The sequence below is a fragment of the Bactrocera tryoni genome, chromosome 2 (assembly GCF_016617805.1).
Source record: "Bactrocera tryoni isolate S06 chromosome 2, CSIRO_BtryS06_freeze2, whole genome shotgun sequence".
In the NCBI taxonomy this organism is placed as follows: domain Eukaryota; kingdom Metazoa; phylum Arthropoda; class Insecta; order Diptera; family Tephritidae; genus Bactrocera; species Bactrocera tryoni.
The window spans coordinates 27,420,330-27,443,003 of record NC_052500.1 but is presented as its reverse complement, the minus strand read 5'-3'; the positions used below and the strand labels follow the sequence as shown (position 1 = coordinate 27,443,003).

The 22,674-nt window shown below is 39.5% G+C and overlaps 4 protein-coding genes across 4 annotated transcripts in view; 2 read left to right on the top strand and 2 right to left on the bottom strand.

Annotated features, from left to right (window-relative positions):
* Positions 1-19,292, bottom strand: part of LOC120769821 (tRNA-dihydrouridine(16/17) synthase [NAD(P)(+)]-like) — a 69,124-nt gene extending 49,832 nt beyond the window's left edge. Inside the window, exon 1 of the mRNA XM_040097029.1 lies at positions 19,174-19,292. The gene's annotated coding sequence lies outside the window, so the exon portion shown is untranslated. The remainder of the gene's footprint in view (positions 1-19,173) is intronic.
* LOC120769819 lies at positions 1,678-5,627 on the bottom strand. The gene has a single exon (XM_040097027.1). It carries the CDS (start codon positions 5,020-5,022, stop codon positions 1,762-1,764), a length of 3,261 nt encoding a protein of 1,086 aa, XP_039952961.1. The 5' UTR covers positions 5,023-5,627; the 3' UTR covers positions 1,678-1,761.
* LOC120769820 lies at positions 15,238-18,618 on the top strand. The gene is made up of 8 exons (XM_040097028.1): positions 15,238-15,567; positions 15,633-15,746; positions 16,374-16,502; positions 16,569-17,069; positions 17,128-17,547; positions 17,763-17,942; positions 18,005-18,209; positions 18,274-18,618. The coding sequence occupies exons 1-8, from the start codon at positions 15,376-15,378 to the stop codon at positions 18,516-18,518; spliced, it is 1,986 nt and encodes a 661-aa protein (XP_039952962.1). The 5' UTR covers positions 15,238-15,375; the 3' UTR covers positions 18,519-18,618.
* Positions 19,293-19,701: 409 nt separating the features above from the next.
* LOC120767729 (protein GVQW3-like) lies at positions 19,702-20,281 on the top strand (the record flags this gene model as incomplete). Its single annotated transcript, XM_040093938.1, has 1 exon — positions 19,702-20,281. A coding segment is annotated over exon 1 (552 nt), but the record flags the coding sequence as incomplete, so codon positions are not given.
* Positions 20,282-22,674: the final 2,393 nt, after the last annotated feature.

The window sequence follows — 22,674 nt, the reverse complement described above, 5'->3', positions numbered from 1 at the left end:
TATATTGTAACAGGTTATTCAAGTAGAGCTACTACTTTTTAGCTGTCATATTATTCTTGTTCAGATCTTAAGCCACTCGACCTACCGCGCGAAATCACGTCGTTCTAAGGGCTTTTGAAAAATTCCAAGAATATCCGACGTTTCCGATTCTGGTTAATTTCGAACTGAAAAGATATCAAAAGCTGGCATTTCATCCAGAAAAAACAACGGTTTTGTGTAGTTTGTTAGCCGGTGGAGTCATGGGTTCATATTACTTTAAAAACTATGCCGGTGACCGTTATCGCGCCATGATAACCAACAATTTTATGCCTGAAATTGAAGCTCTCCATCTCGGCGACATTTCCACACATCGCATCAATCAATAAATTTATTGAGAGAACACTTCGGTGAGCAGATAATTTCACGTTTTGGCCCGGTCAATTGACCACTAAGATCGTGTGATATCACACCGTTAGACTTTTTCCTTGTGGGGATATGTAAAGTCTAAAGTCTTACAGAAGGACAAACCCGTCCGTTCGATTCAAAAATTGAAGCAAAACATCAAGCGTGTTATTCGTCAGTTGGAAATTGAACTCAATGGATGAACGACGTGAGACGTAGCTGTGGCTAACATTTGAAAGAGATAATCTTTATATGTGAAATAAATGCTAAGGAATGATATTTCGAAGAGTAATAAACATTCCCCATTAAATTTGAAGTTTGTGTTTTTTCTTTAAAAAATTAGTCGGAGGTTCGAAATGGATCCCCCTTTATTAGGGGTTGGGTGGTAGGCGGTATAATTAAATAAAAAATCGACGAATTTCACATTCCCTTCAAGTATAATATATTGGAAGTATTCTATGGAAATTTCAAGTAAATACTTTTCGAGTTATTCGATAATTGGCAAAGGGTTCATGGGCGCTTTGAAACGTTCGAGTGCAAGAAGCTAGCCGCAGCAGCAGCTTCAAATGCTTTTTTTCGAAATTATGTTTGAACTGGTGACCACTGTAGACCGTATGCCGCTTGGTAGGCAGGTAGGTAGGTGTACTGGCACTCTGGGCTATATTATCGCTGGATGCGCCAATTTTATGGGCTTTAAGTATTCTGTGTCTGGTTAGTGTTGGAGCTGCAAGTCTGCTTCAAAGAGAAAGAGGAAGACGGTTTTCTTTTTTTTATAACAGACCAGTGCCACGCTATAGTAACTGTAAGTCTAAGGTACTATTTTTGGACTTATGTAATAAGTCCATACAATCGCTATATAAGCCTGGTAGCAAGATTCTCTAATTCAAATGGATTAAAAGTCATCGTATATCAAGTTTTGATGATTTTGGAACTAAGCAAAGCCGTTGCACTTTTAAGATCCAGTTATATGGGAAAGTGAAATGACTTAGGTAAAGCGCTGCTCTAAACTTAAACATCATTATGCCTTCAAAGGATAAAAATACTTCAAAATTTACTATTGGCATTTCTATAAAAGCATTTTTGTAGTAAATAAAATAGGAAAATATTTCTGCTAGACTCGACAAGCGGACTGTATGAGTAAAATACTTGGCAATAAAACCCATTCGTAGTTTTTAAGAGAAATTTCACGGAACATAAGACATTATTAAAATTTAACCGATATTGCTACTGATAAAACTACTTTGAAAAACATCTGGTGTTGGGACTTGGTGTAGTTAGCAGCGCAACACACACACCTTTACATCTTACACGACTCTTCAATATTACTCCACAGCTGACCAATAAAAAAAATAATTGGCGAATATGGTAAATTTGAAATATTTAAGTACTGCTAGAGTTGGAACTAACGCTATGTAGTGAACTATTCGATGAATTCTTTCGCGCCAACTCCGCTGAATCGCAAGAGAGACCGCCCGACGAAACAGCGGCATTTGAGCCGGTGGCGCTTGCATTATGGCGACCCGGTTGCGGTGATGTTGGATTCGACAGACCGGTCTCGTGTATTGGCGACAAAGTTGGTGAACGTGTACGTAAGAAATGTTTGCGTCGCTGACGGCGATAAACGTTGCTCAGCGTAGGAAGTCTTTGCACCGGCGACAGAGTGCCCGAACTGCCGCCCGACGAATGCGAGACAAAACTCAGTGTCTCTGCGAGCTCTTCCAAATTTGTAGGATTCGGTATTTTGCGACGCGTCGGTGGTGGCAAGGCCGGTGGCAATGTGATTCCCATGGGTGTCGTATATGTCATGGACGTGTCGTCACGTATCACTGATGTGGGCAGAATCGTTTCAATGGCATTGGGCGTCTGACCTGAGGGGGTTGTGAGATTACTCGAATCACTGTAGAGGCTCTGATCGCTACGCTCCGACGCTGTCGTTGTGGATGAGGGCGGCTGTGGTGAGCTGCTGTCGTTGTAATGTTGTTGCGATTGTTGGTGATTATTAAGATGTTGGCGACTGTAGGCGCCATTGCCGCTAGGCTGCAAATGTAATGGGCGGATTTGATTTTGTTTCACCTGATGCTCATCAACGGCACTAATTGCATTGTTGACATCCGTTTGACGACAACGCGTGCGACGATAACGACCCAGCATACGCATCATGTGTCGTAGGCGTGGCATTGGCCAGGTGCGTGTGTGGCGTACGCGTGAACTTGCTTTGAGATTGGCACTGCGTGGAGAGGTTGGGCGGCTACCACTGAGGCTGGCAGTGCTGCTGTCACCGCTGCCGCTACCATTGACTGTTTTAATGAAATGCACTGGTATCTCTGTGGCATTTACTTTCTTGCCGCTGCTGGTGGCAGTGCTGTGTTGGTGACGCATCGCCAATGCGGCGATAATATCATTCGGCACGTCGGGACTGTCGGGCACATTCGAGCAACAATTCCATTTTCGACGCCAACGCTGATTCTTCGATATCGACTTCATACAGCAGCGTTGATGCTCGCTATTAACCACTTTCGAGCTCGCCGAAAGGGTGCGCGGCGTTGGACTCAACTCTCTCGGACCATGGGCGCTGCGTTGCTTGGCACTGGCCGTACGTGCGCTTACATCGCCGACGCGTTTGCTCACTATGGGACTGCGTATACGAAAGGTACACAACGTACATTGCTCGGTGTACTGCATGTAAGAGCGACGCGCGCTTATCGCCTCCAAGTCGCTGACCAATGTGGCTTTGGACGTTGCAGCGCTGACGCGACGTTGCGTCGCCATCGCGCCAAATGAAGAACAGCAATGGAAGGACTTGTACCCTCTATCTGTTGCTTCAGCGGTGTCGCTTGCGTCGTACATGCGACCGGCTCTGATGCTGTCTCCGCCGCTGATATGCGATATTGCAAGCGGTGAGTGCACCGCGTTCTCCTCGAGCAGCGAACACATGTAGTATGTCTTCGAAGCGGACTGATGATATTCCCTGGAATTAACGCAGCAATGTAGACGCGAGCGCGGACTGTCGTCGCGTTTTGGTGGCGGCTTACGCGCTTCAAAATAATGCACATCAGCGGGATTGATGGCGTTCGGATGTCGTGCACTTGAACAAAAGTAAATTTGGCCACAGTCGTTAGTCTTTTTGGACGGAGTCAAAGGGTAATGTTGATCTTTTTTCGGCTGCTTGGCGTTGGCTTCTTTGGCTTTGAGCTCCTGCGCTTGCCGATGGTTGCGTATGTACTCGTAGGTCGTAAGTCCCAAAAATGAGATGTATATGTGGAAAAAGCAGAGATGCATAAGCAGTCCAGCGGTGATGGCGGCCAGCAGACCTAACAAACCAATAAGCACCAAAAATATTGTATCGCTCACACCAATGCCGGCTATGGTGGCCACTGTAACATTATTGTTCGAAGTGACGCCTGCCGTGTCCGACGTTGTGCCGGCTCCACTGTATGTCTGATTCAAGTGCGACAGCAGGGTGTCGTTGATTGTGTCCGCAATCAGTGTACTCACGTTCTCAGCAAGTGCTGGCAGCGTCCCATTATCCGGCAACAAATCGGTATCCAGCAGATAAGCGCTAATATTGGCGGTAACATTTGTGGCGAATTCAATGTTGGCCGTGGCATTGCCAGCTTCGGCCGTTGTATCATTAAGCGTGCTGGCATTGCGTGCGTAGAGCACCGCAGCGGGGTAGCCGCTTGCAACGTTGGTTCCATTTCCGTCTGTGGACTGCCAGAAGCTCAGCCATTCGGGATGGACGTAGTAGAGCACAATTTGCGCCACCACGGCTGCGACAATGACCACCGTCGCGGCCACTGCACTGACCACACACATTAGAAATGCCGCATAATTACGCGAACCGATACAGTGATTCAACCATTTGCAGTGATGATCGAACTTGCCGACGCACTTATTACAAACCGAACAGTGTTTTGTGCGCTGCGACGAGGTGCGTATATTACACAAATGACAGCGACCGTTTTCAATGACATGCGCGTGACGGTTGCGGTCGAATTCCGGCACTATGCGATCGTTGCGATGCACGCGTTGCAGCTCACGATCGGCGGGGTCGGTAAGGAGTGCGGTCAAATGTGACACCACGTGCACGACAAACAAACCACCAACGAGACCGTATAGCGGACCCTGTATTTCACTCGAGAACGACGGTATCAGTACACAGAATGTGGCTATACCGAAGAGAATGAGCACAAGCCAACCGAATACTTGTAGCGGATGTAGCGGCAATTGTAAGCCATGCAAACGACGGCCGCGGCGATGATGCACATCGGCGATATTCTCTTGATACGAAATGCAACGCGACAGATCACAACACTGTGGGGAAGCGCGAGTTTGTGTTGCGGGCTCCGCGGCGTTGCTGGTCGCTGTATTGGAGACGGTGATCGCTGAAGCTGTCGGTTTCAGATATGTGCAGGAATGCTGACGATCGGCAGTTTCGTTACTGTCTGTTGTTGATTTCGGTGATGATGCGGGGGGCTTTAACGAATGCTCGTCGAGCGCTGATGAGTGACACTCGTCGGTGATGCTGCTCGTGCTGATGGTTATGATATTATCGCCACCGTTCAAAGTGGACTCATGCGGCTTCACAGCGCCATCGTCTGTCGCAGCGGTAATCGTGGCAACATTGCTTTGTTTGGGCATGTTTCAAAAGCATCGGCTATGTTTGAGTTTTGAAGATAAAATCCCAGCTGGTAGTGTAGAGTTTCGCGACGTTTTTGGTGGAGATGAAGATGTAGTTGTTGTTGTAGTTGTTGCTGGTGTAGAGCACGTAGTTTACGGAGATGAAGTGGAGAGATGAAGTAACAGGCGTTATGTAACGGGAATAAGTACATCACAGTGCCGTCAAAGCGGTAACAAAACGAAGCGCTAACTAGTAGAAGCCTTAACGGTACAAAACTAAGCCGAACGGGAGTTTTATAACGGACCCGATTTTGTGAGCACACAAAGCACAAGTTTGCATTAAATTGATTATTTGTTTTTATTGTTGTTATTTTAAATAAATTTAATTTTTTTATATATTTTTTGGTCTGCAGTCTACACTTCAACTCGTTAACTTGGCAAATTATACACTATACACACACACACACGTGACCATTGTCCGTTGCCTTTTTGTCTGCCACTCGACAGTTGTGACAAAAACGAAAACACAAATGAAACTAAAGTCATTCAAGACTGCTGGAGCCGACGAGCTGAGTACCTACATACGTAAGCGACGAGCTTTCGCACGCACAACCATATATATTTTTACATATACATATACATATGTATGTGCGATACACCAAGGTTTATGTATAAAATATGCACACGCAAATAAATGGTACTTTTAACGCTTGAGCGTCTCTGCGTGTGTGCGTGCGCGTGCGAGGGTGTGTAGCAGGCAATGACGCTAAGGAAGTGACTGCTCGTCTGCTGCTATGTGCCGTTATGCGTCTGCCGTTCTTTGCGTTTTCGTCTGCTCGATTCGCTTTTGAATGTAGGCCGCAGGTTGCACGTTCACACATACACACACTAACGGTACACTACACATATGCTTGCATGACTGTGTGTGTGTGTTTAAAGGGCTGGCTGCCTGGCTGTAGGCCGCATGTCAAGGTTACAACACGGATGCTTCCACGTACAGCGTACACGTATTTGCGCCTCGCCTGCCACACTTCACTGCGAATAGCGGATTTTTTGTGTTTTTTTGTTTTTATTTTATGTTTTTTGGTTGGCTGGCAAATATTTGCGCTGCTTAAATCACTCGCGCTAACAAGCGACTATATAATAGGTATTATGCATTGGTTGAAATCCAAAATGAATAAATTCCCTTTTTTCAATGGAGATTTTATTTGCTTGTTTTTTTTCACTTAAATGCACTTTGGCGTGTTTTGGTGCAGCAAGTTTACGTAATCTGCTATTTTTAAGCGTAACTCTCTCTCTTTCTAATGCTGTTCACTCGCTTCGCAACGCCATAAAATATGCAACACTTTTTGTGCGTTGACGCTGTCGGCAATAATCCTTTCGTCTGCAGTTTATTAATCCGCTGGCATTATTCGTGCCACACATAGCATACCGTTATGCGCTGAAAAGTGAAAAATCCACAATGTTTCGCATATTTTATTTTATTGCACACGCTTTGATTTTGGTTGTTTGTGGGTGTGTGTGTGTTCACCCCATATTTTCGACCGGCTGCCCGCGGTATGTTCATTAAACACGCACGTATGTATGTATGCGTATGCTTGTACACAAAACAAAATGTCCACACAACCCACACAGACACAGTCACAAGCTCACTTTGATTTAGCACACGCTTTTAAATTCAGCGCTGAAAGAAACTTCGAAAATTGCCATCGCTTGTCACAGCTGTTTCGGTACACACTTGTATTATTGCTGTTTTTGTTGTTTTTTTTTCTATACATCCTTCGCTGCTTACGTTTTCACATATACACATTCGTACACACACACACTAACAAGGCAACAATTGCTAGGCATTAATATGGACTGCCACCCTCTGGCGACAAACACACGCGCGCACTCACACCACTCTGCGTTTGGGTGGTGAGTTCGTCCAAGAGGAAGAAAAAAATTCACCAGCACAATATTGTCAAGTACACGGCTATGCTTTGGGTTTTTCCGCTTACAACCGTTCCGTTCCGTAATCGCGCAGCAACTGTTCCAACACTCGTGTATCGGCGGCAATGCTTCATCGCGGAAAAGTGGTAAGCGTAAAAGCTGCGTGGTTGAGCTTTTACACTCAACACTCACTGCAATTTCCATATTGTTGTGTGGAAAAGTTTTTTGCGTTCTCTCTTTTTCTCTCTTACTCTCCTACAACCTTTACCTTTTGTGTTTTGTGTTAACAAAGCCATCTTTTGAATGACATTCATTTATTTGCCGGCTAAGTGTTGTTAGCTTGTTGGTGTTTTTGTAATTTTCATACAGTGGTGCGGAAAAATAAACAGAAAATAAATTATTTGTATAACTGAAACACTAAGGCACCACTGTATGAAAATTATAAACACACAAACTGGTTAATGTTTTTCTGTCAGGGGTTCTACAGGGTTGCATAAAAAATAAACATTAGCCAACATGCTTTATTCAAATTGAATTCTAAAAAGCAGGATTAAAAAAAAAATAAGTAAAAACAGTGTAAAATATGTATAAGGTTGCCACCAGAATTAAAAAAAAAAAATTGCAAAAATAGTTTAAAGAGATTATGAGATTGCCATCCATTTGAAAAATATTTTATAGAATCTATTTAATAATGCTACACGAAAAAGGTTGCCATATGTTATAAAATTATATTCAATTAAATTTACAAAAAAAAAATCGAAGAAGCGGAATTTATAAAAATAATAAAAAACAATGTAAAAAAATTATGAGGCTACCACCAGTTTGAAAATTATTAAAAAAAAAATTGTATATAATTTATATCATAATGCTACATGAAAAGGGTTGCCACATGTTATAAAATTATATTCAATTAAATTTACAAAAAAAAAAAATCGAAGAAGCCGAATTTATAAAAATAATAAAAAAATTATGAGGTTACCATCCGTTCCAAAATTATTATGAAAAAAAATGTATAGAATTTATTTGATAATGTTTCATGAAAAGGATTGCCACATGTTATAAAATTATTTTTGAAAAAATTGTATAGAATTTATTTGATAATGCTACATGAAAAAGGTTGCCATATGATATAAAATTATATTCATTTAAATTTACAAAAAAAAAATCGAAGAAGCCAAATTTGTAAAAATAATAAAAAAATTATGAGGTTACCATCCGTATTTTTGAAACAATTGTATAGAATTTATTTGATAATGCTACATGAAAAGGGTTGCCACATGTTATAAAATTATATTCAATTAAACTTACAAAAAAAAATTGAAGAAGCCGAATTTATAAAAATAATAAAAAAAATTATGAGGTTACCATCCGTTCCAAAATTATTATTAAAAAAAAATGTATAGAATTTATCTGATAATGCTTCATGAAAAGGATTTCCACATGTTTTAAAATTATTTTTGAAACAATTGTATAGAATTTATTTGATAATGCTACATGAAAAGGGTTGCCACATGTTATAAAATTATATTCATTTGAATTTACAAAGAAATAGCAAACTAAACAGGTTTAAGATCAGATGTCAGTCGTAGAAATTTTATTGAAAACTTGCCATCCTATTCAAAATTGGGTTTGGAAAAAGGCAAATGAAGGTAAGAAACTAAATTTAATTCGCAACACCATCACCCATCTTGAGATCCAGTATTCATTATTGAGCAATATTAGACCGAATAGACCACGTCCAGCACGCAGTGAAGAAAATATAGCAGCCGTAGCTGAGAGTGTACACGAAGATCGTGGAGGGTCGATAGCTGTTAGCAGCAGCTCGGACTGACGTATGGAACGACTTGGCGCATTTTACGTCGGGATCTTAAATTGCAAGCGTTCAAAATACAGCTTGTTCAAGAACTAAAGCCGCTCGACCCTGCCAAGTGACATCGCTTCGCTCTATTGGCTCTTGAAAAGTTCCAAGAAGATCCGTCGTTTTCGAGCCAAATTTTGTTCAGCGATTAGGCTTATTTCTGCCTCAATGGGTATGTAAGCAAGCAAATAGCTGCCCTTTCATTCGAAAACATCGACTTGGCGTAGTTTGTGGGCAGGTGGAATCATAGGTTCATTATTCTTCAGAAAGACGCCGTTTAGAATGTAACCGTCAATGGCGACCATTACCTCGCAATGATAACCGACTATTTGATACCTGAAATTTAAGCTCGTGTTCTCTGCGACATTTGGTTTTAACAAGACGGCACTTTCCACACATCATACCAATCAATGGATTTATTGAGAGAACATTTCGGTGCGCAGATAACTTCACATTTTGACCCGGTCGATTAGCCACTAAGTTCGTGTGATATCACACTGTTAGACTTTTCCTGTGGGGATATGTAAAGTCTAAAGCCTATGCGAACAATCTCGCTTCGATTTAAGTCTTGTAGCAAAACATCAATCGTGTTCATATTCGCTAGTTACCAGTAGAAATGCTTGAACGAGTCATCGAAAATTGGACTCAACGGATGGACCATCTGAGACGTAGCCGCATCCAAAATTTCAAAGAGATATTCTTCAAAAAATAAATGCCCAAGAATGTTCTTTCGAATGATAATAAACATTAGAAGTTCTTGTGTTTCTTCTTTAAGAAAGTAGGGAACCTCGAAATGAATAACCATTTATAACTATTAGCTCCAATCATATATAACTCCTTTTCCAACAGATTGAAAAAATCCGATCTAACCAAAATCTTTTTATTGGAATGAATTGTTGCTAACCGACTTAATTTTTCACGAAATTTGCTTCTCAATTGGCCATATGAGACATCCAATTTGATGCTGCGAGACTTTTTGAGAGACTACGTAGATTTAGGGATCTATATACATATAGATCAACTACGACCGTCGTGTTGAAAATTGCGATTTCGACAGGTTATTGGCGATTAAAGAGTGTCGATAGGATGATTTTTCTAAGATGCAGTCTCCGATACCGGGGTCATAGCTGCGAAATTCTCTTCGCAGAGTAAATGTCATAAAAGTTGAGAATTAAATGAAGTTTTATTTGAACAAAATGTCTGTGCTATTTTAGATCACCTATTTTAGAGTAAATTGCTCTTCCAATATTGCCGATTGATAAAAATTAGATATATATATATATAGTATATATGTACATATGTAGAAAGTTTAGATATGTATATATGTATGTATAATATACATTGTATATGCACACATAAAAGGTTCGCTTTTCACGCTTAAGGCATACAAGATACACGGCGACAGTTCCATTCATGCAAGGTTCTTCTTATGAAGTCGAAGCTGAACACAGTTTTATATAGATATATTATATTTTATGTGTGTATATGTGTATACATTTCACATAAGTACATATATTTTTAAATATGTATGCATATACTATACATACATATGTATTTGTGTATGTACATTGCATTTAAAATTGTCTCTTCGCAATATGGCGTTGAATAAAAGAAGGAAGTGTCGAGGAAATGATGGCAAATGCGATTAGCTTTAGTCGACTTTGTTATCACTGCACTGTGTACTGGAGGGCGTGAAATGAAAGTGTTTGTTTACATACAAATTGATGTGTGCACAAGCACATACAACCGCCTAACAGACTCACCTAACAGGCAGCCGAGCTCAATAGAAATCGTTTAAAATGTTGTGGTGTGGTATTCTGCTCAGCTGCTTCGAGCTGAATTTTTTTCCAAGAGCTCTAAATGAGCGCTTACCGACAAGCGTGTTATTGCTTAGCACTGCCGGTGATTGACGGAAAATTCATGTTTATGGTTATTACTGAAAATGCCTCTAAGCTTTCACTATGTACGTACATATTTTCACTTGCGCACGTTTTCTGGGTGATTAGATTGTGTGGTGATAAGCGAATTTTCCAACAGAAAATGGCTTGAATGTGCAAAGAGTGCGCGTATTTTTAGAAAACATTTTGAAAAGCATGTTGAGGTAGAAAAAAATAGTAAGTGATAAAAACAAGAAGCTGTAAAACTAAGATTTAAAACTGAATGGAATGGATGCCGACCTGTTTTCTTAGAAACCAATGAAATCACAGCTACGAAATTGTTCGAAAGGTTAGATTAGATAAATGAATGAGAAATGCAGCGCGACCTGAGATCTGTTGTGCCCTCTCCTAAGTCAAAACGACTCACCAAGCCCCAGCAAATTGATAAATTCCAATTCAAATGTGACAGAGGAATTTTCGGGGAGGCAACTCTTTCACGAATGAGTGGTCGCGAAGTCATTGAAAACTTGCCTAATGCGAGACGTCCACCCATCCTCTGTTAACATTGTCATATCGAAAAAGTTAGAGAAATAGTGTTTGAAAAGCGTCGTATGGGCATCAGAGGGATAGCAGAGGAACTCAACATCTCTTATGGATCGTCTCAACACATTTTGCTTACGTTGAAGGTGCGGAAGATCATCCCAGCAGAGACTATTTTGAAGGCGATAATTAAGATTTATATTTAAATATGAAAAAATGTTGTTTTTGTCAGTCCGGTTCAAATTTGATCAGACGGCAATAACGCGCTTTCTCGCTCAAATTAAGCTTTGCAAATATAATAGTGGACCCGGAAATTGCAAAATATTTAATTATTCATCAATATTTATTTTGTCGCTTTCAAAGTAAGTCCCACCAGATGTATTACACTACGCCAACCATTTTTCCAGCCCACGCACTTTTTGGAATGGCCAATTTTAATTTGGGGAACAATAAAAAAATCCCACGGAGCCAAATCTGGTGGTTGATCGATCTTATTCATTGCGTTTTTGTCGTTTTGTGCATTATCATCGTGTAAAATCCATGAATTGTTCTTCCACAATTTAGGCCGTTTTCGACGGACTCCTAATTCACCGTCTGTTTCTCCGGAACAAATTCATGATGTATCAAAAATCCGTTTTATCGAGACGAGTCGAACAAGAACGCGTTTTATACCCAAAATATCCCCCACAGTCATTTGAGAAATGTCGAACTCTCTTGCCAATCTCTAACACTTGCCTGACAATTTCTAAGCACCTTAGCCTTCACTTTGATTCATCACTTGAAGAGGTCAAAGGTCGTCCAGAACGAGGCATGTCTTCAACGATCTCTCGACCGTCTTTGAAGGCCTTATACTACTCGTAGGCTTGAGTTTTTGATAAAACTGAATCACCGTACGCCTTTTCCAACATTCGCAATGATTCCGCACACGAAATCTGGTTAGAAATAGAAAATTTTAGACAATTCTTTGCTCGATATTTTTATCCATTGTAAAAATCACAACGCACCACTGAGGTGTACCGACTTAAGCAGCTGCTGTAAACAAACTGGTTGACAGATCACGCTTATATTTGGCTCGATCCTCCCAACTTAGCAAAATACATTTTTTTGATATATCACGGAAAACATCGAGTTAGACCGGCATCTCGTGACATCGCCCAGAAGATGGGAGTTAGTCACGTCAGGTTAGCGAAAAATGGATCAAATACGACAATATCAAGCGAAAACGGTCGTGGTCGAAGGCCGGTGAATCGTCCCAAACAGTGCCCAAGCCGGGATTCACGACCAGGAAGCTTTTGCTGTGTATTTGGTGGGATTGGAAGGGAATCATCCACTATGAGCTGCACCCATATGGCCAGACGCTTAATTCCACCATCTACTGCGAACAACTGGACCGCTTGAAGCAGGCGATCGACCTGAAGCGTCCAGAATTGGGCAACAGAAAGGGTGTAGTGTTCCATCAGGACAACGCCGGACCACACACTTCGTTGATGACTCGTCAGAAGCTACGGAAACTCGGATGGGAGGTTTTATCGCATCCACCACATAGCCCGGACATAGCACCTGTTCCTGTCCATGGCGAACGCTCTTGTTGGTGTAAAGTTGAACTCAAAAGAGGCTTGTGAAAAGTGGCTGTCCAAGTTCTTGGCAAATAGGGAGGGGGGCTTCTACGAGGGGCGTATTGTGAAGTTGCCATCTAGATGGAAACAGCTTATCAAACGAAACGGCGCATATTTGAAATAAATCCAATTACTGTAACACTTTTTATAAAGCATTGAACAAAGAGAAAAAAACCGGAAGGGAGATATTATACAACCTTTTACATGTGTATATTCATATCAACAATTAGTTACAGGGTTAATTTTCTCTTTCACCACCAACAAACAAGCACTGATAACAACACCGGTGACGTGTTAGTATCAACAATCGGCTAGCGACGAAAGCAGAAACAATAAATAGACACAAATGACAAACATACATACATATTTTCCTTCGCAACAGTGCAGTCATATACACATACATTCATTTGTATTTAGTATATGTACATAAACTCATATTGACGTTGCTTCGGAAACTATGTAATGGCGCTCAAATCATAAGCCAGCGAAGTTGACCGAGACGATCAGCTTACAAACTTCGTGCACAATTTTTATTGGTTAGCTGCGGGCATACCACGCACTGAAAAGTCAATAAGGAAGGTTTTTAGTTTTTGCTCGAATGAAAAAGAATTGAAAAGCTTTGTTTTCACAGGTTCAAACGGAAGTAGAAAAAATGTTTTCTGGGTAAACAAAGTGACACGTCACCATATGAATTTTTTTGTTCAACACACACGTCGACTGCACACAGTGCTCACGTAAGGATTCATAAGAGTGACGTTACTCATACGCACTGTTGATAGCGTATGTTTTTTTATGAAGTTATAAAGACGAAACCTTGGCGAAACAAACTTCTATGGTAGTTCAGAACAATACTAAGTGCAATCGTCACATCTTAGTTGGGCATGAAATGACTGATTGCCGGGCTTACCGTCCTTCTTATGAGGAGGCTTTTGTGGTTTGACAATATTGACTCGATCTTCGAATTGTTTCTCCAACACTACCAGCAGAGCTGCTTCCTTCATAATAAGCATTCCAGCATCTATTGCCAGAGTTGACATACTGATTATATTGCGGAAGCAAATAGGTTAGGTTAGTTAAATAGCGAGCCACAAATAATCCCACATGGACAGCTCGAAACGCCTGTCTGTTGTAACGGTCAGAACTTCTAAGTACGGAACAAAAAGCGCCTACGGCCAGCCATAAATTTATTGAGTCGGTAATATCTACTCCAGCCAATTCGACGAGTACGTAGAAAGAGAAAAATCTCTAAATATTTCCTCATCTTCTTCCCTGCAACATTGACAAGTTTCGTTCTTCAAAAGCTTTAATCCTACCCTGTGAGTGGCACAGTGCGCAGTTAGAACACCTATCACTGCAACCATGTAAACCTTGCTAAGAGCTAGTAGTTTCAAGGGCCTTTTACGTTAGCCTCTGAGACTGGAAGGCTTTCGTAACCTCACAAGTGCTGGTTGCTGACCAACGCTTACTAAGCTCGCTCGAGGCCATAATTCCAGCGCCCGAGCGTACAAAGTCAGGGGGTAACCTGCTCATTCCGTAAGGATACCCTTTCTTGTGAGTTCATCAGCTTTACAGTTTCCAACAATACCGCTCAAATAATTTTGAGAAATGCCGCCGAGTTGACAGTCCTTGGCTGAATAAAAATTCCAATCCTTTCCGGTTACGTATACACGACTGCCGGCGGAGTGATTATTATTCGCTTGTGAAATTATTGGATACCCGGACTTACAAGATCCGGAAAAAATTCGATATCGATTTTTCTTGTTACAATTTTTCGATATGTTTTTCGAGAATCTTTCAAGCAGAAGCCTTTGCTATAAGCCAGTGCATAGAAATCAATCTACAAAGCAACTATCGCAACCAGCGTATCGTTATACTCAGCGATAGTCAAGCGGCACTAAAATTGATCTCAGCTTATGAAGTCAAAACGCTAAATGAGCTGGCCAATGAACTAGCCTACTTTGCGGCGGTTTCCAGTATAGTGAGGCCAGAACCATGCATTGCGGTGGAAATCCACACCATAAAGGAGTCGCTCCTATTGGGAGGTTACAGCCTAGCAAGGTTAAGAGATATAATCAACCTCCCCCCAGGACAAATTCCGTCTCCTTGTAGCGCTCTATACTGGCAGGAAACACTTGTTCAATATGAGCAAAGTCTCCTGCGAAAACTGTTAAGAACTCCAGAACGACTGATTAGCAATTTGTAGAAGCAGACTCAAGATCCATCTATTTGGACAGGTATCATATTATTAGAATTTAAATGTACCTACATTTACATACATACATATATTTTATCGAATAACAATTTTATTAATACCACCTTGTATAATTTTTCACAAATGTACCGTTTTCAAATGGAAAAAACATATTTCATTTATTTTGAGAAGACAAGAAAAATTTTCTCAGTCGAAATTTTGCTTCTGCTAAGAAAGGGATCCGTAAAAAAATTGCTCAAAAATTATAATTCCAATTAAATAGAAACTTTCAGTCCACGCTAAAACAGAACTCAGTTTGGTTTATGTAGGCTAATGAACTATTAGACGAAAAAAGCGAGAATGATTGATATACTTTCATTATCACGGCGGCCGAAATTGGATGTGGTCGAGGTGCCAAATTTAACATTCAAATCTGGCCTGCCGATCAACAGTTTACCAGGCTGGGAGCTTATACCATTAAATTCGAAATTGCCTATGCTGAAGTGTCCCGGGAATCAGGTTATATTTTCAAAGAATAAAATTGGACAATCGGTACATTCTAAAGTGAAATACGTTTATTTTAAGAGTATTACCTAATGTGATAATTTCCAATGCAGTTTAAACATTTGAAACAAGAATTTGATCCCTCTGTGCGGGAAAGCCTACCGGAGTACAATCCGCTACACGATTCGAATTTGAAAACTTTTTACGCCAACGAACGCAATCTCAAGGTATGCGGAGAATGGAACAGGCCGAGCCATTTTAGCCATGTGCCTATGTCTGTCTGTCTGTCCTCCGACCGTCTGTCTGTATATATGTGAACTAGTTCTTTAGTTTTAAAGGTATAGATCTGAAATTTCGCACACGTTCTTTACTAGTAAAGAAGCTGCTTATTTATTGAAACCAACGATATCGGACCGCTCTCTCTTATAACTGTCATACAAATTAAACGATCCGAATAAAGCTCTTGTAAGGAGAACTTTTTAATTTCACGAGAATTCTTCAAGAAGTTTGGCAGATATTATTTTCTAAGCCATCGCCACAATCTATGAAGAAAGTGCTCAGTTTGGACTACTACGACATATAGCTGCCATACAAACTGAACGATCGAATCAAGATCTGGTATGAAAAATTCTTTTATTTGAAGAAATATCTTCACGAAATTTAGAGTGCATTAAGCAACGGTAAAATTTCGAAAGAAATTATTCAGATCGGACCACTATAGCATATATCTGCCATACAAACTATCCGATGAAAATCAAGATAAAGATCTTTGTGAAGGGTTGTATAGCTTTCTTGCAGCCGACGTACGTGTGTTTTCTTGTTATAATTGAATATTTGTTTTTTGTTTCCAACAGCGATTACGCGAAAACGGCGAAATAACGCAAAATAACGATGTGATTTGCAATTTGAAAGATTTCAACGAATACCGTCAACAGCTGCACAAAACGAGACTTTACTACGTATTGCAGGAATTAAATCGACAGGTGGGCTCTTCCGAACGCCACTAATAAAAAGATTAAAATAGAGTAAAAACAATTTATCCATTGCAGGAAAATGAGCAACACGATCGTATGCTCATCAACAATGCCGAAGCAATAACGGCGCGTGATCATCACAATTTGGCCGCACGTCAAAACAGTTTCACCGAAATACAGGGACGCAAGCGCAAGCTGGAGAACATACGAGCCACGCGCTATCAGAAAATGTGGCAACGCACGCAAGACAAGATAGCACGCAAGGCGGCCGCCGATGAAATGGGCAAGGCCTATCATGAGTATCGAAAACTGTTGAATCACATGAAAATGCAGCGGCACTTGGAAGCCGCCGCCGATTTGCAGCGAAAGCATTTAATTAAGCTGAAGAAGGTCTTTCAGTTCAAACAGGATCGTTTACAAAAGAATCTACGGCATCTACAGGAGGAACGGCTGCGTCAGAGCGAGATAATACAAACGCATTTTTGGGAGAAACGTTTGAAGGAGCGCATAGCTTACCAGGATAAAATAAAGGTGCTACTGGAGAAAGTCGCCGCACAACGGCAACAGTTTATCGAGGTTCGTATCAGTATTAAACAAAAAAACAAACTATATTTATTTATGACTGGTTGTTCAGAATCATCGTCAAAAATATGATGAGAAATGGCTGCATATTCAGAATGAAATAAAAGAGCGTGCATGTAAAATTAAAAAACAAAGCAAATTACATCAGCATCGTAAAAAGAAACCGAAACCAATTACACAGCCGAAGCCAAACCTGGAAAACGGTATGGCCTACTGTGATACGCCAAATGAGAGTGTCGATAAATTGTTAGATTTCAAGCTTTGTGAAGCTTTGAATGCCGCTATTGATATGGAAGATCAACCCGCTATGCCGTTCGATGCTAACGATCCGATATACAAAGCGGCAAAGTTCATCATAACGCATATTATTAAGAAGTTCGACAAGGATTTGAGTAAGGACCCGAAAATTTGCAAAAATGTGCGCGAACGTGTGGATCAATTCTTTGATGAGGCAAAACGTTTTGTGCTGTTTGTAAGTATTTTTTTTATTTGACACGAAGTTTGTAACACCTATGCAATATATTTTCCATAAATGATCAGACAACGAGCTGAGTTATGTAATTTGGACATGTCCGTCTGTCTGTATATACGCAAACTTGTCTTTCAGTTTTTTATATATCGACCGGAAATTTTGCACACGTTTTTTTTTGTTGTTTCATATTAATGTTTTGAATTTTAAAATTAAAGAGATCATCACAAATTATTGCGTCTATACGTGAACAAGTAGAGGACGAGAATGCTACAGGCAGCCGACGACCAACCATGGTATCATTCAGCCGGTTGCCATTAACAATTGGTGAATCCAGTTATGCGATACATCCAATGGTGGATATAAAACCGGTGGATGTCCGCACGCCAACGCCAGTGGTAAAGTAGCATCAAATTAACATTCAAATCTGGGCTGGGCTGTAATCTACCCATGTTTTCAGGGTTCACTTGCTTCTATCAAAGTACAATCGGAAGATAATATGTTTAGCAACATACCAAATTTGTGCCGCAACGAGTTGATATTCATTGAACACTATATTATCAAATTCAAGCGTGAGCTGATCGTGGGTGTTGGTAAACGTGTGTTTTCAGCAATTGATTATCATTTCTCGAAGAGAATAATGGACGTACGGCCAGAGCTGCTTAGTAAGTTATTAAATTACTCGTTATTTAAATTATATGACGTTATTTATTTATTTTTTATTTACAGATTTGAATCGTAATTTCCTAACTTGTGAGATGTCTAAAGCTATACTTAGCTATGCCACCAACAAATTGAATTACGAATCAAGCATTAAGCTGTGTATTAGCGCATTGGCCAGTGATATAATTTGGTCGTTGCAGAAACATTTGCTAAAACCTGAACGTGACCCGCGAGGCATTGTGCAACCGAAATCTTGCACTGAAAGTCCATCACCACACATGCGGCTTTGTTTGTATTGTCACAAACGGTAAACGGAGTTATTTGATATTGGAAATTTGTTTAATACTGATTAATTTTAAACAAACAGATATGTAGACCCATTTGTTTGTAATATAAGTATTTGTAAATGGAAACGCACTGAATGTTGCCTTTGACTTTCAGCTTGTTTATGTATGTGGATAGGCTCAATATAAATTATTGTTGTTGCTGTAGTGACAACATGTTACGCTGACAATTTCTGTCCGTATGGAAATTCGTGATGCTTGCAATTAAACAGAACCTACTGTTCTGTCCTGTATTATGTATACATAATGTCAGTTATTGTTTTTTGATGTAGCAACATAAAATTTCCAATTTTGGCGAATGTAGTCGCGTTGAGAGTTCTTGCATGGATATAAATCTGGCTTGTTAAGTTTACAAGTATGCGTTTGCCGAAACTTTATTGTTTTGCTGGCAGTTGAAAAAATTATTAAGCGTTCCCCAACTTTGTCTTGCTTTCTTAAATATAAAAAGGTATTTGCTTTGCTTTTATCACGGCATAAGCATTTAAACACTGCAACTAATACCAAATACTTTTGCTAACCATATTACGATAGCACTACCATAACCGTTTATGGAACAAATTTAAATACAGAAGAATTAATGTGTTTCACAATAAGAGTGTGTTTAAAACTGTATTTCACTCACCGCAAAGTAATTTTATAATTGACACAAAAATAAACAACAGACACAATTTATCAATTCAACTTTTCATATAGCGCGCATGCTGATTTGACAGACTTCTTTATTGTTTTCTTCGTATTGTGCGAGTAACGAACGTAAAAACATCAAAGCGAAAACCGAAGAGTTGCCAACTTTTTGTGGGTGTCCAATTTATAGCTACTATGATATTTTGTTTCTTCGACCAATTTCATCTATTTGCGAGAATAACAAAGTAATGAAAAAAAATTAAATAAATAAAGGTTTTTGATATAATAAATCTATAGATAACGCATCTTCTAATAAATAAATAATGGTCTTCTTAAATAAATAGTATTTTGTTATCGAGTACATAATACCCGTGTTTTAATATAATGAATGAAGTGAAGTGTGATTAAATTGAAGGGTGAATTTTTAATTTATTTCTTTAAGTTGGTACTACTGTCAGTGACATCTGTGCTAAATTTCACGTCAAAATATTAGTTAGTATTTAATATACGCGTTGTTTTGTGAGGCTCTAAAAGTGAATTCTTCGATTTTTACTATGTCTGAATTTATTGAACAAAGAAGTGCGATTAAATTTTGTTTGCGGAATGAAATTTCGCCTTCAGAAACGTTGAGGATGTTGCAAAATGCCTATGGGGATCAAACTCTGTCTTCCAAAAGTGTTTACAAGTGGTATAACGAATTCAAAGCCGGTCGTGAGAGTGTTGAGAAAAATGTCGTGTCAAATCGGCCAAAAACATCAACTGATGAACATCACGTCAACCAAGTCAAAGAAATGGTGCTTGAAAATCGTCGATTAACTATAAGATACATTGCTGATAGTTTAGGCATATCATTTGGATCGGTGCGGGCGATTTTGAAAGACGAATTGGGCCTAAGAAATGTGAAGTCACGACTGGTTCCAAAAACACTCAATTTTTTCGAAAAAGACTGTCGTGTTAACATCTGTGAAACAATGCTTTCTGACTATCAAAACGTAATGAAACGCATCATAACTGGAGATGAGACTTGGATCTACGCTTATGATCCCGAAACAACCGATCAATCGAGCGAATGTCGTGCTGAAGACGAGCCGAAACCGAAAAAACCACGACAAAGTCGCTCAAAAATCAAGGTCATGTTGACAGTTTTCTTTGATTATCGTGGTGTGGTGCATTATGAATTCCTTTCGCCAGGCCAAACTGTCAACAGGGAATATTATTTGAGCGTTATGCGCCGTTTACGTGAAGCTATTTTCCTCAAGAGGCCAGAATTGTGGACCGAAAACTCTTGGTTTTTGCACCACGATAATGCACCATCTCATACTGCATTGGTTATTCGTGATCATTTCGCCACATTTTCAACTAATATTGTTCCGTAACTACCATATTCGCTTGATTTGGACCAGTGTGACTTCTGGCTGTTCAGCAAACCAAACACCACCTGAGGGACACCCTCTGCTAACCCCATATGCTACATATAATGATTTTCGTTTTTCTAACATACCTTATGCCGAATATGTCGGTCAGTGTTTGCATTATAAAAAGAGTATGTATATATGAAATTGCCTAAATTCCTCTAGTTGATATTTCTATATCATATTCAGATCTAAAAAACTGAATGACACATTCGCGGAATATACAGTCAGACAGAACAGACTTGGCCAAAACAGCTCAGCTTAACGTGGCCTTAATCGCCTGAAAGTATGCCTCTAAAAATGACAAACTTCTGATTCTCTTCAATTCTGTGGGTTCTTAGCCGAAAACAATGATGCCTGCTCCAACTACAGAGGCGACTACATACAAATACTTTGAAATTAACGCAAAATATTTTTGTTTTCTTGTGATCATAAAAAAATCGTTAAATAAGACCGATCAAAAGTAATTTTCCATATCCACCTTAATGATTTTTTTCATTCTAAGCAAATAAAAGTTATGTGTAAATTTCAATACTGTCTGATATTTAATAATATACGTAAGGCTTTCTTCAATAAAAACCCGCCTTACGCCTTATCTTCTGGGCCGTGAGAATTATTCCTCAACGAGAAAGTCTTTATTTGATTCGTTGCTAAAATAACTATTACAAATTCTTATTATATATAGCTTTGGCAACAAAATATTCAGCTGTTCCAAGGTAATATAAAGTTATTTTGCAAATAGGATCCTCCAAATATGGGCATAAGCTCACCAAATAACATTTAAGAGGTTTCCTTGGGTAAAAACAAAAGTTTTTCAACAATTTGGCCTTGGCAGGCTAAGTCCTTACGGGATCATCTAAAGTAAAAAAATACGTGTTTTAGTTAAAACCTTAACTTAGAACTTGGCCGAAGGAAAAAAACTGAAAATTGGATTTTTGGCATACTTTTTCCAAATCTTTAAGAATTGTATCTCAAAGAATTTAATAAGACAGTAAGAAAAATCGACTTTTTGAAACCCGTAAACCCATGCAACCTCTAAACCATTAAATCAGGTATCTTTAAATATTAAAAAAAGCAATTACAGTACCTGTCCAATAAATTACGAACGAACAAAAAAATTATCCGGAGTTCTAACGTTAATCATTAATAAAAACATAAATATTTGGCGTATTTTAAAAAAAAAATTATTTTTTATATGCTATATACATTAAACTTAAATTATCATATTTTTGTATTGAATCATATTCAATATTATTAAATTATATTCAAAATATTAAATTTTTGTTTTCGTTCGTAATTTATTGGACAAGTACTATACATGCAATCGCAAAAAATATAAAAAATATCAGTAACTATAAGATAGTTAATTTTGCGTCTTCTGCTTCTATGAGATCTCTCCGAACCCAAGCTTTAAATTCACTTTAATCGCATTGGCACGATCATGAGTCAAAGTATCGTCAACTACAAATTTCTTATTGCTCAACATTTCGAATTGACGACAAAGACAAGCGAGATGTGCATAATATCACTTATATATTAGATGCATTGTTGCTGCATTTGCTGTAGATAACTAGCACTAAAATTTGTTCGTTTGCACTTCCACTACATAAAGCTGCTTGGAGTATTTCACTGTGCAACAACTAAGCAAATATATACATATGTATATGTACATTATATGCGCACAACAAAAAATGTTGTTGTAATTTGAAGTGCTCTTATTGTGCACTGCTTGCTGCTGATCTTAGCAAATTTCTTGCAGATTTGTGTCGTGGTGGCACATTGTGGCCGCACTGCCCGGCTGGCATGCTGGCGGCGAACGTGCTGATCGTGCGCGCGCAATCGCTCCACACCACGCCACGGTCACCCGCCCCGAGCACGCCAACCGTACTTTACTCCTCCCCCCGGGTTATGCTGGCAATCGTTGATTTTGTAAACTGCAAGTATTGGCGTGCAGCGCATGCGGGATTTACGAACCGTGATCACTCGTTGATCGGCATGGACCTCCCGAGTGCGAATTTGCAGCGCAATTTGCTTTTGTTGTTGTTTAGTTTGTGCAGAAAGTAAGCGTTTCTCAAGTGTTATTGTTA

What these genes read in the sequence shown, in the direction of transcription:
- LOC120769820 (XM_040097028.1), top strand. Translation starts at nt 15,376, where the DNA reads ATGATTGATATACTTTCATTATCACGGCGGCCGAAATTGGATGTGGTC. An exon ending in AACGGCAACAGTTTATCGAG is followed by an intron (nt 17,070 to 17,127) that starts GTTCGTATCAGT and finishes CTGGTTGTTCAG; the next exon opens with AATCATCGTCAAAAATATGA. An exon ending in CAAAACGTTTTGTGCTGTTT is followed by an intron (nt 17,548 to 17,762) that starts GTAAGTATTTTT and finishes TTAAAATTAAAG; the next exon opens with AGATCATCACAAATTATTGC.
- LOC120769819 (XM_040097027.1), bottom strand. Translation starts at nt 5,022, where the DNA reads ATGCCCAAACAAAGCAATGTTGCCACGATTACCGCTGCGACAGACGAT.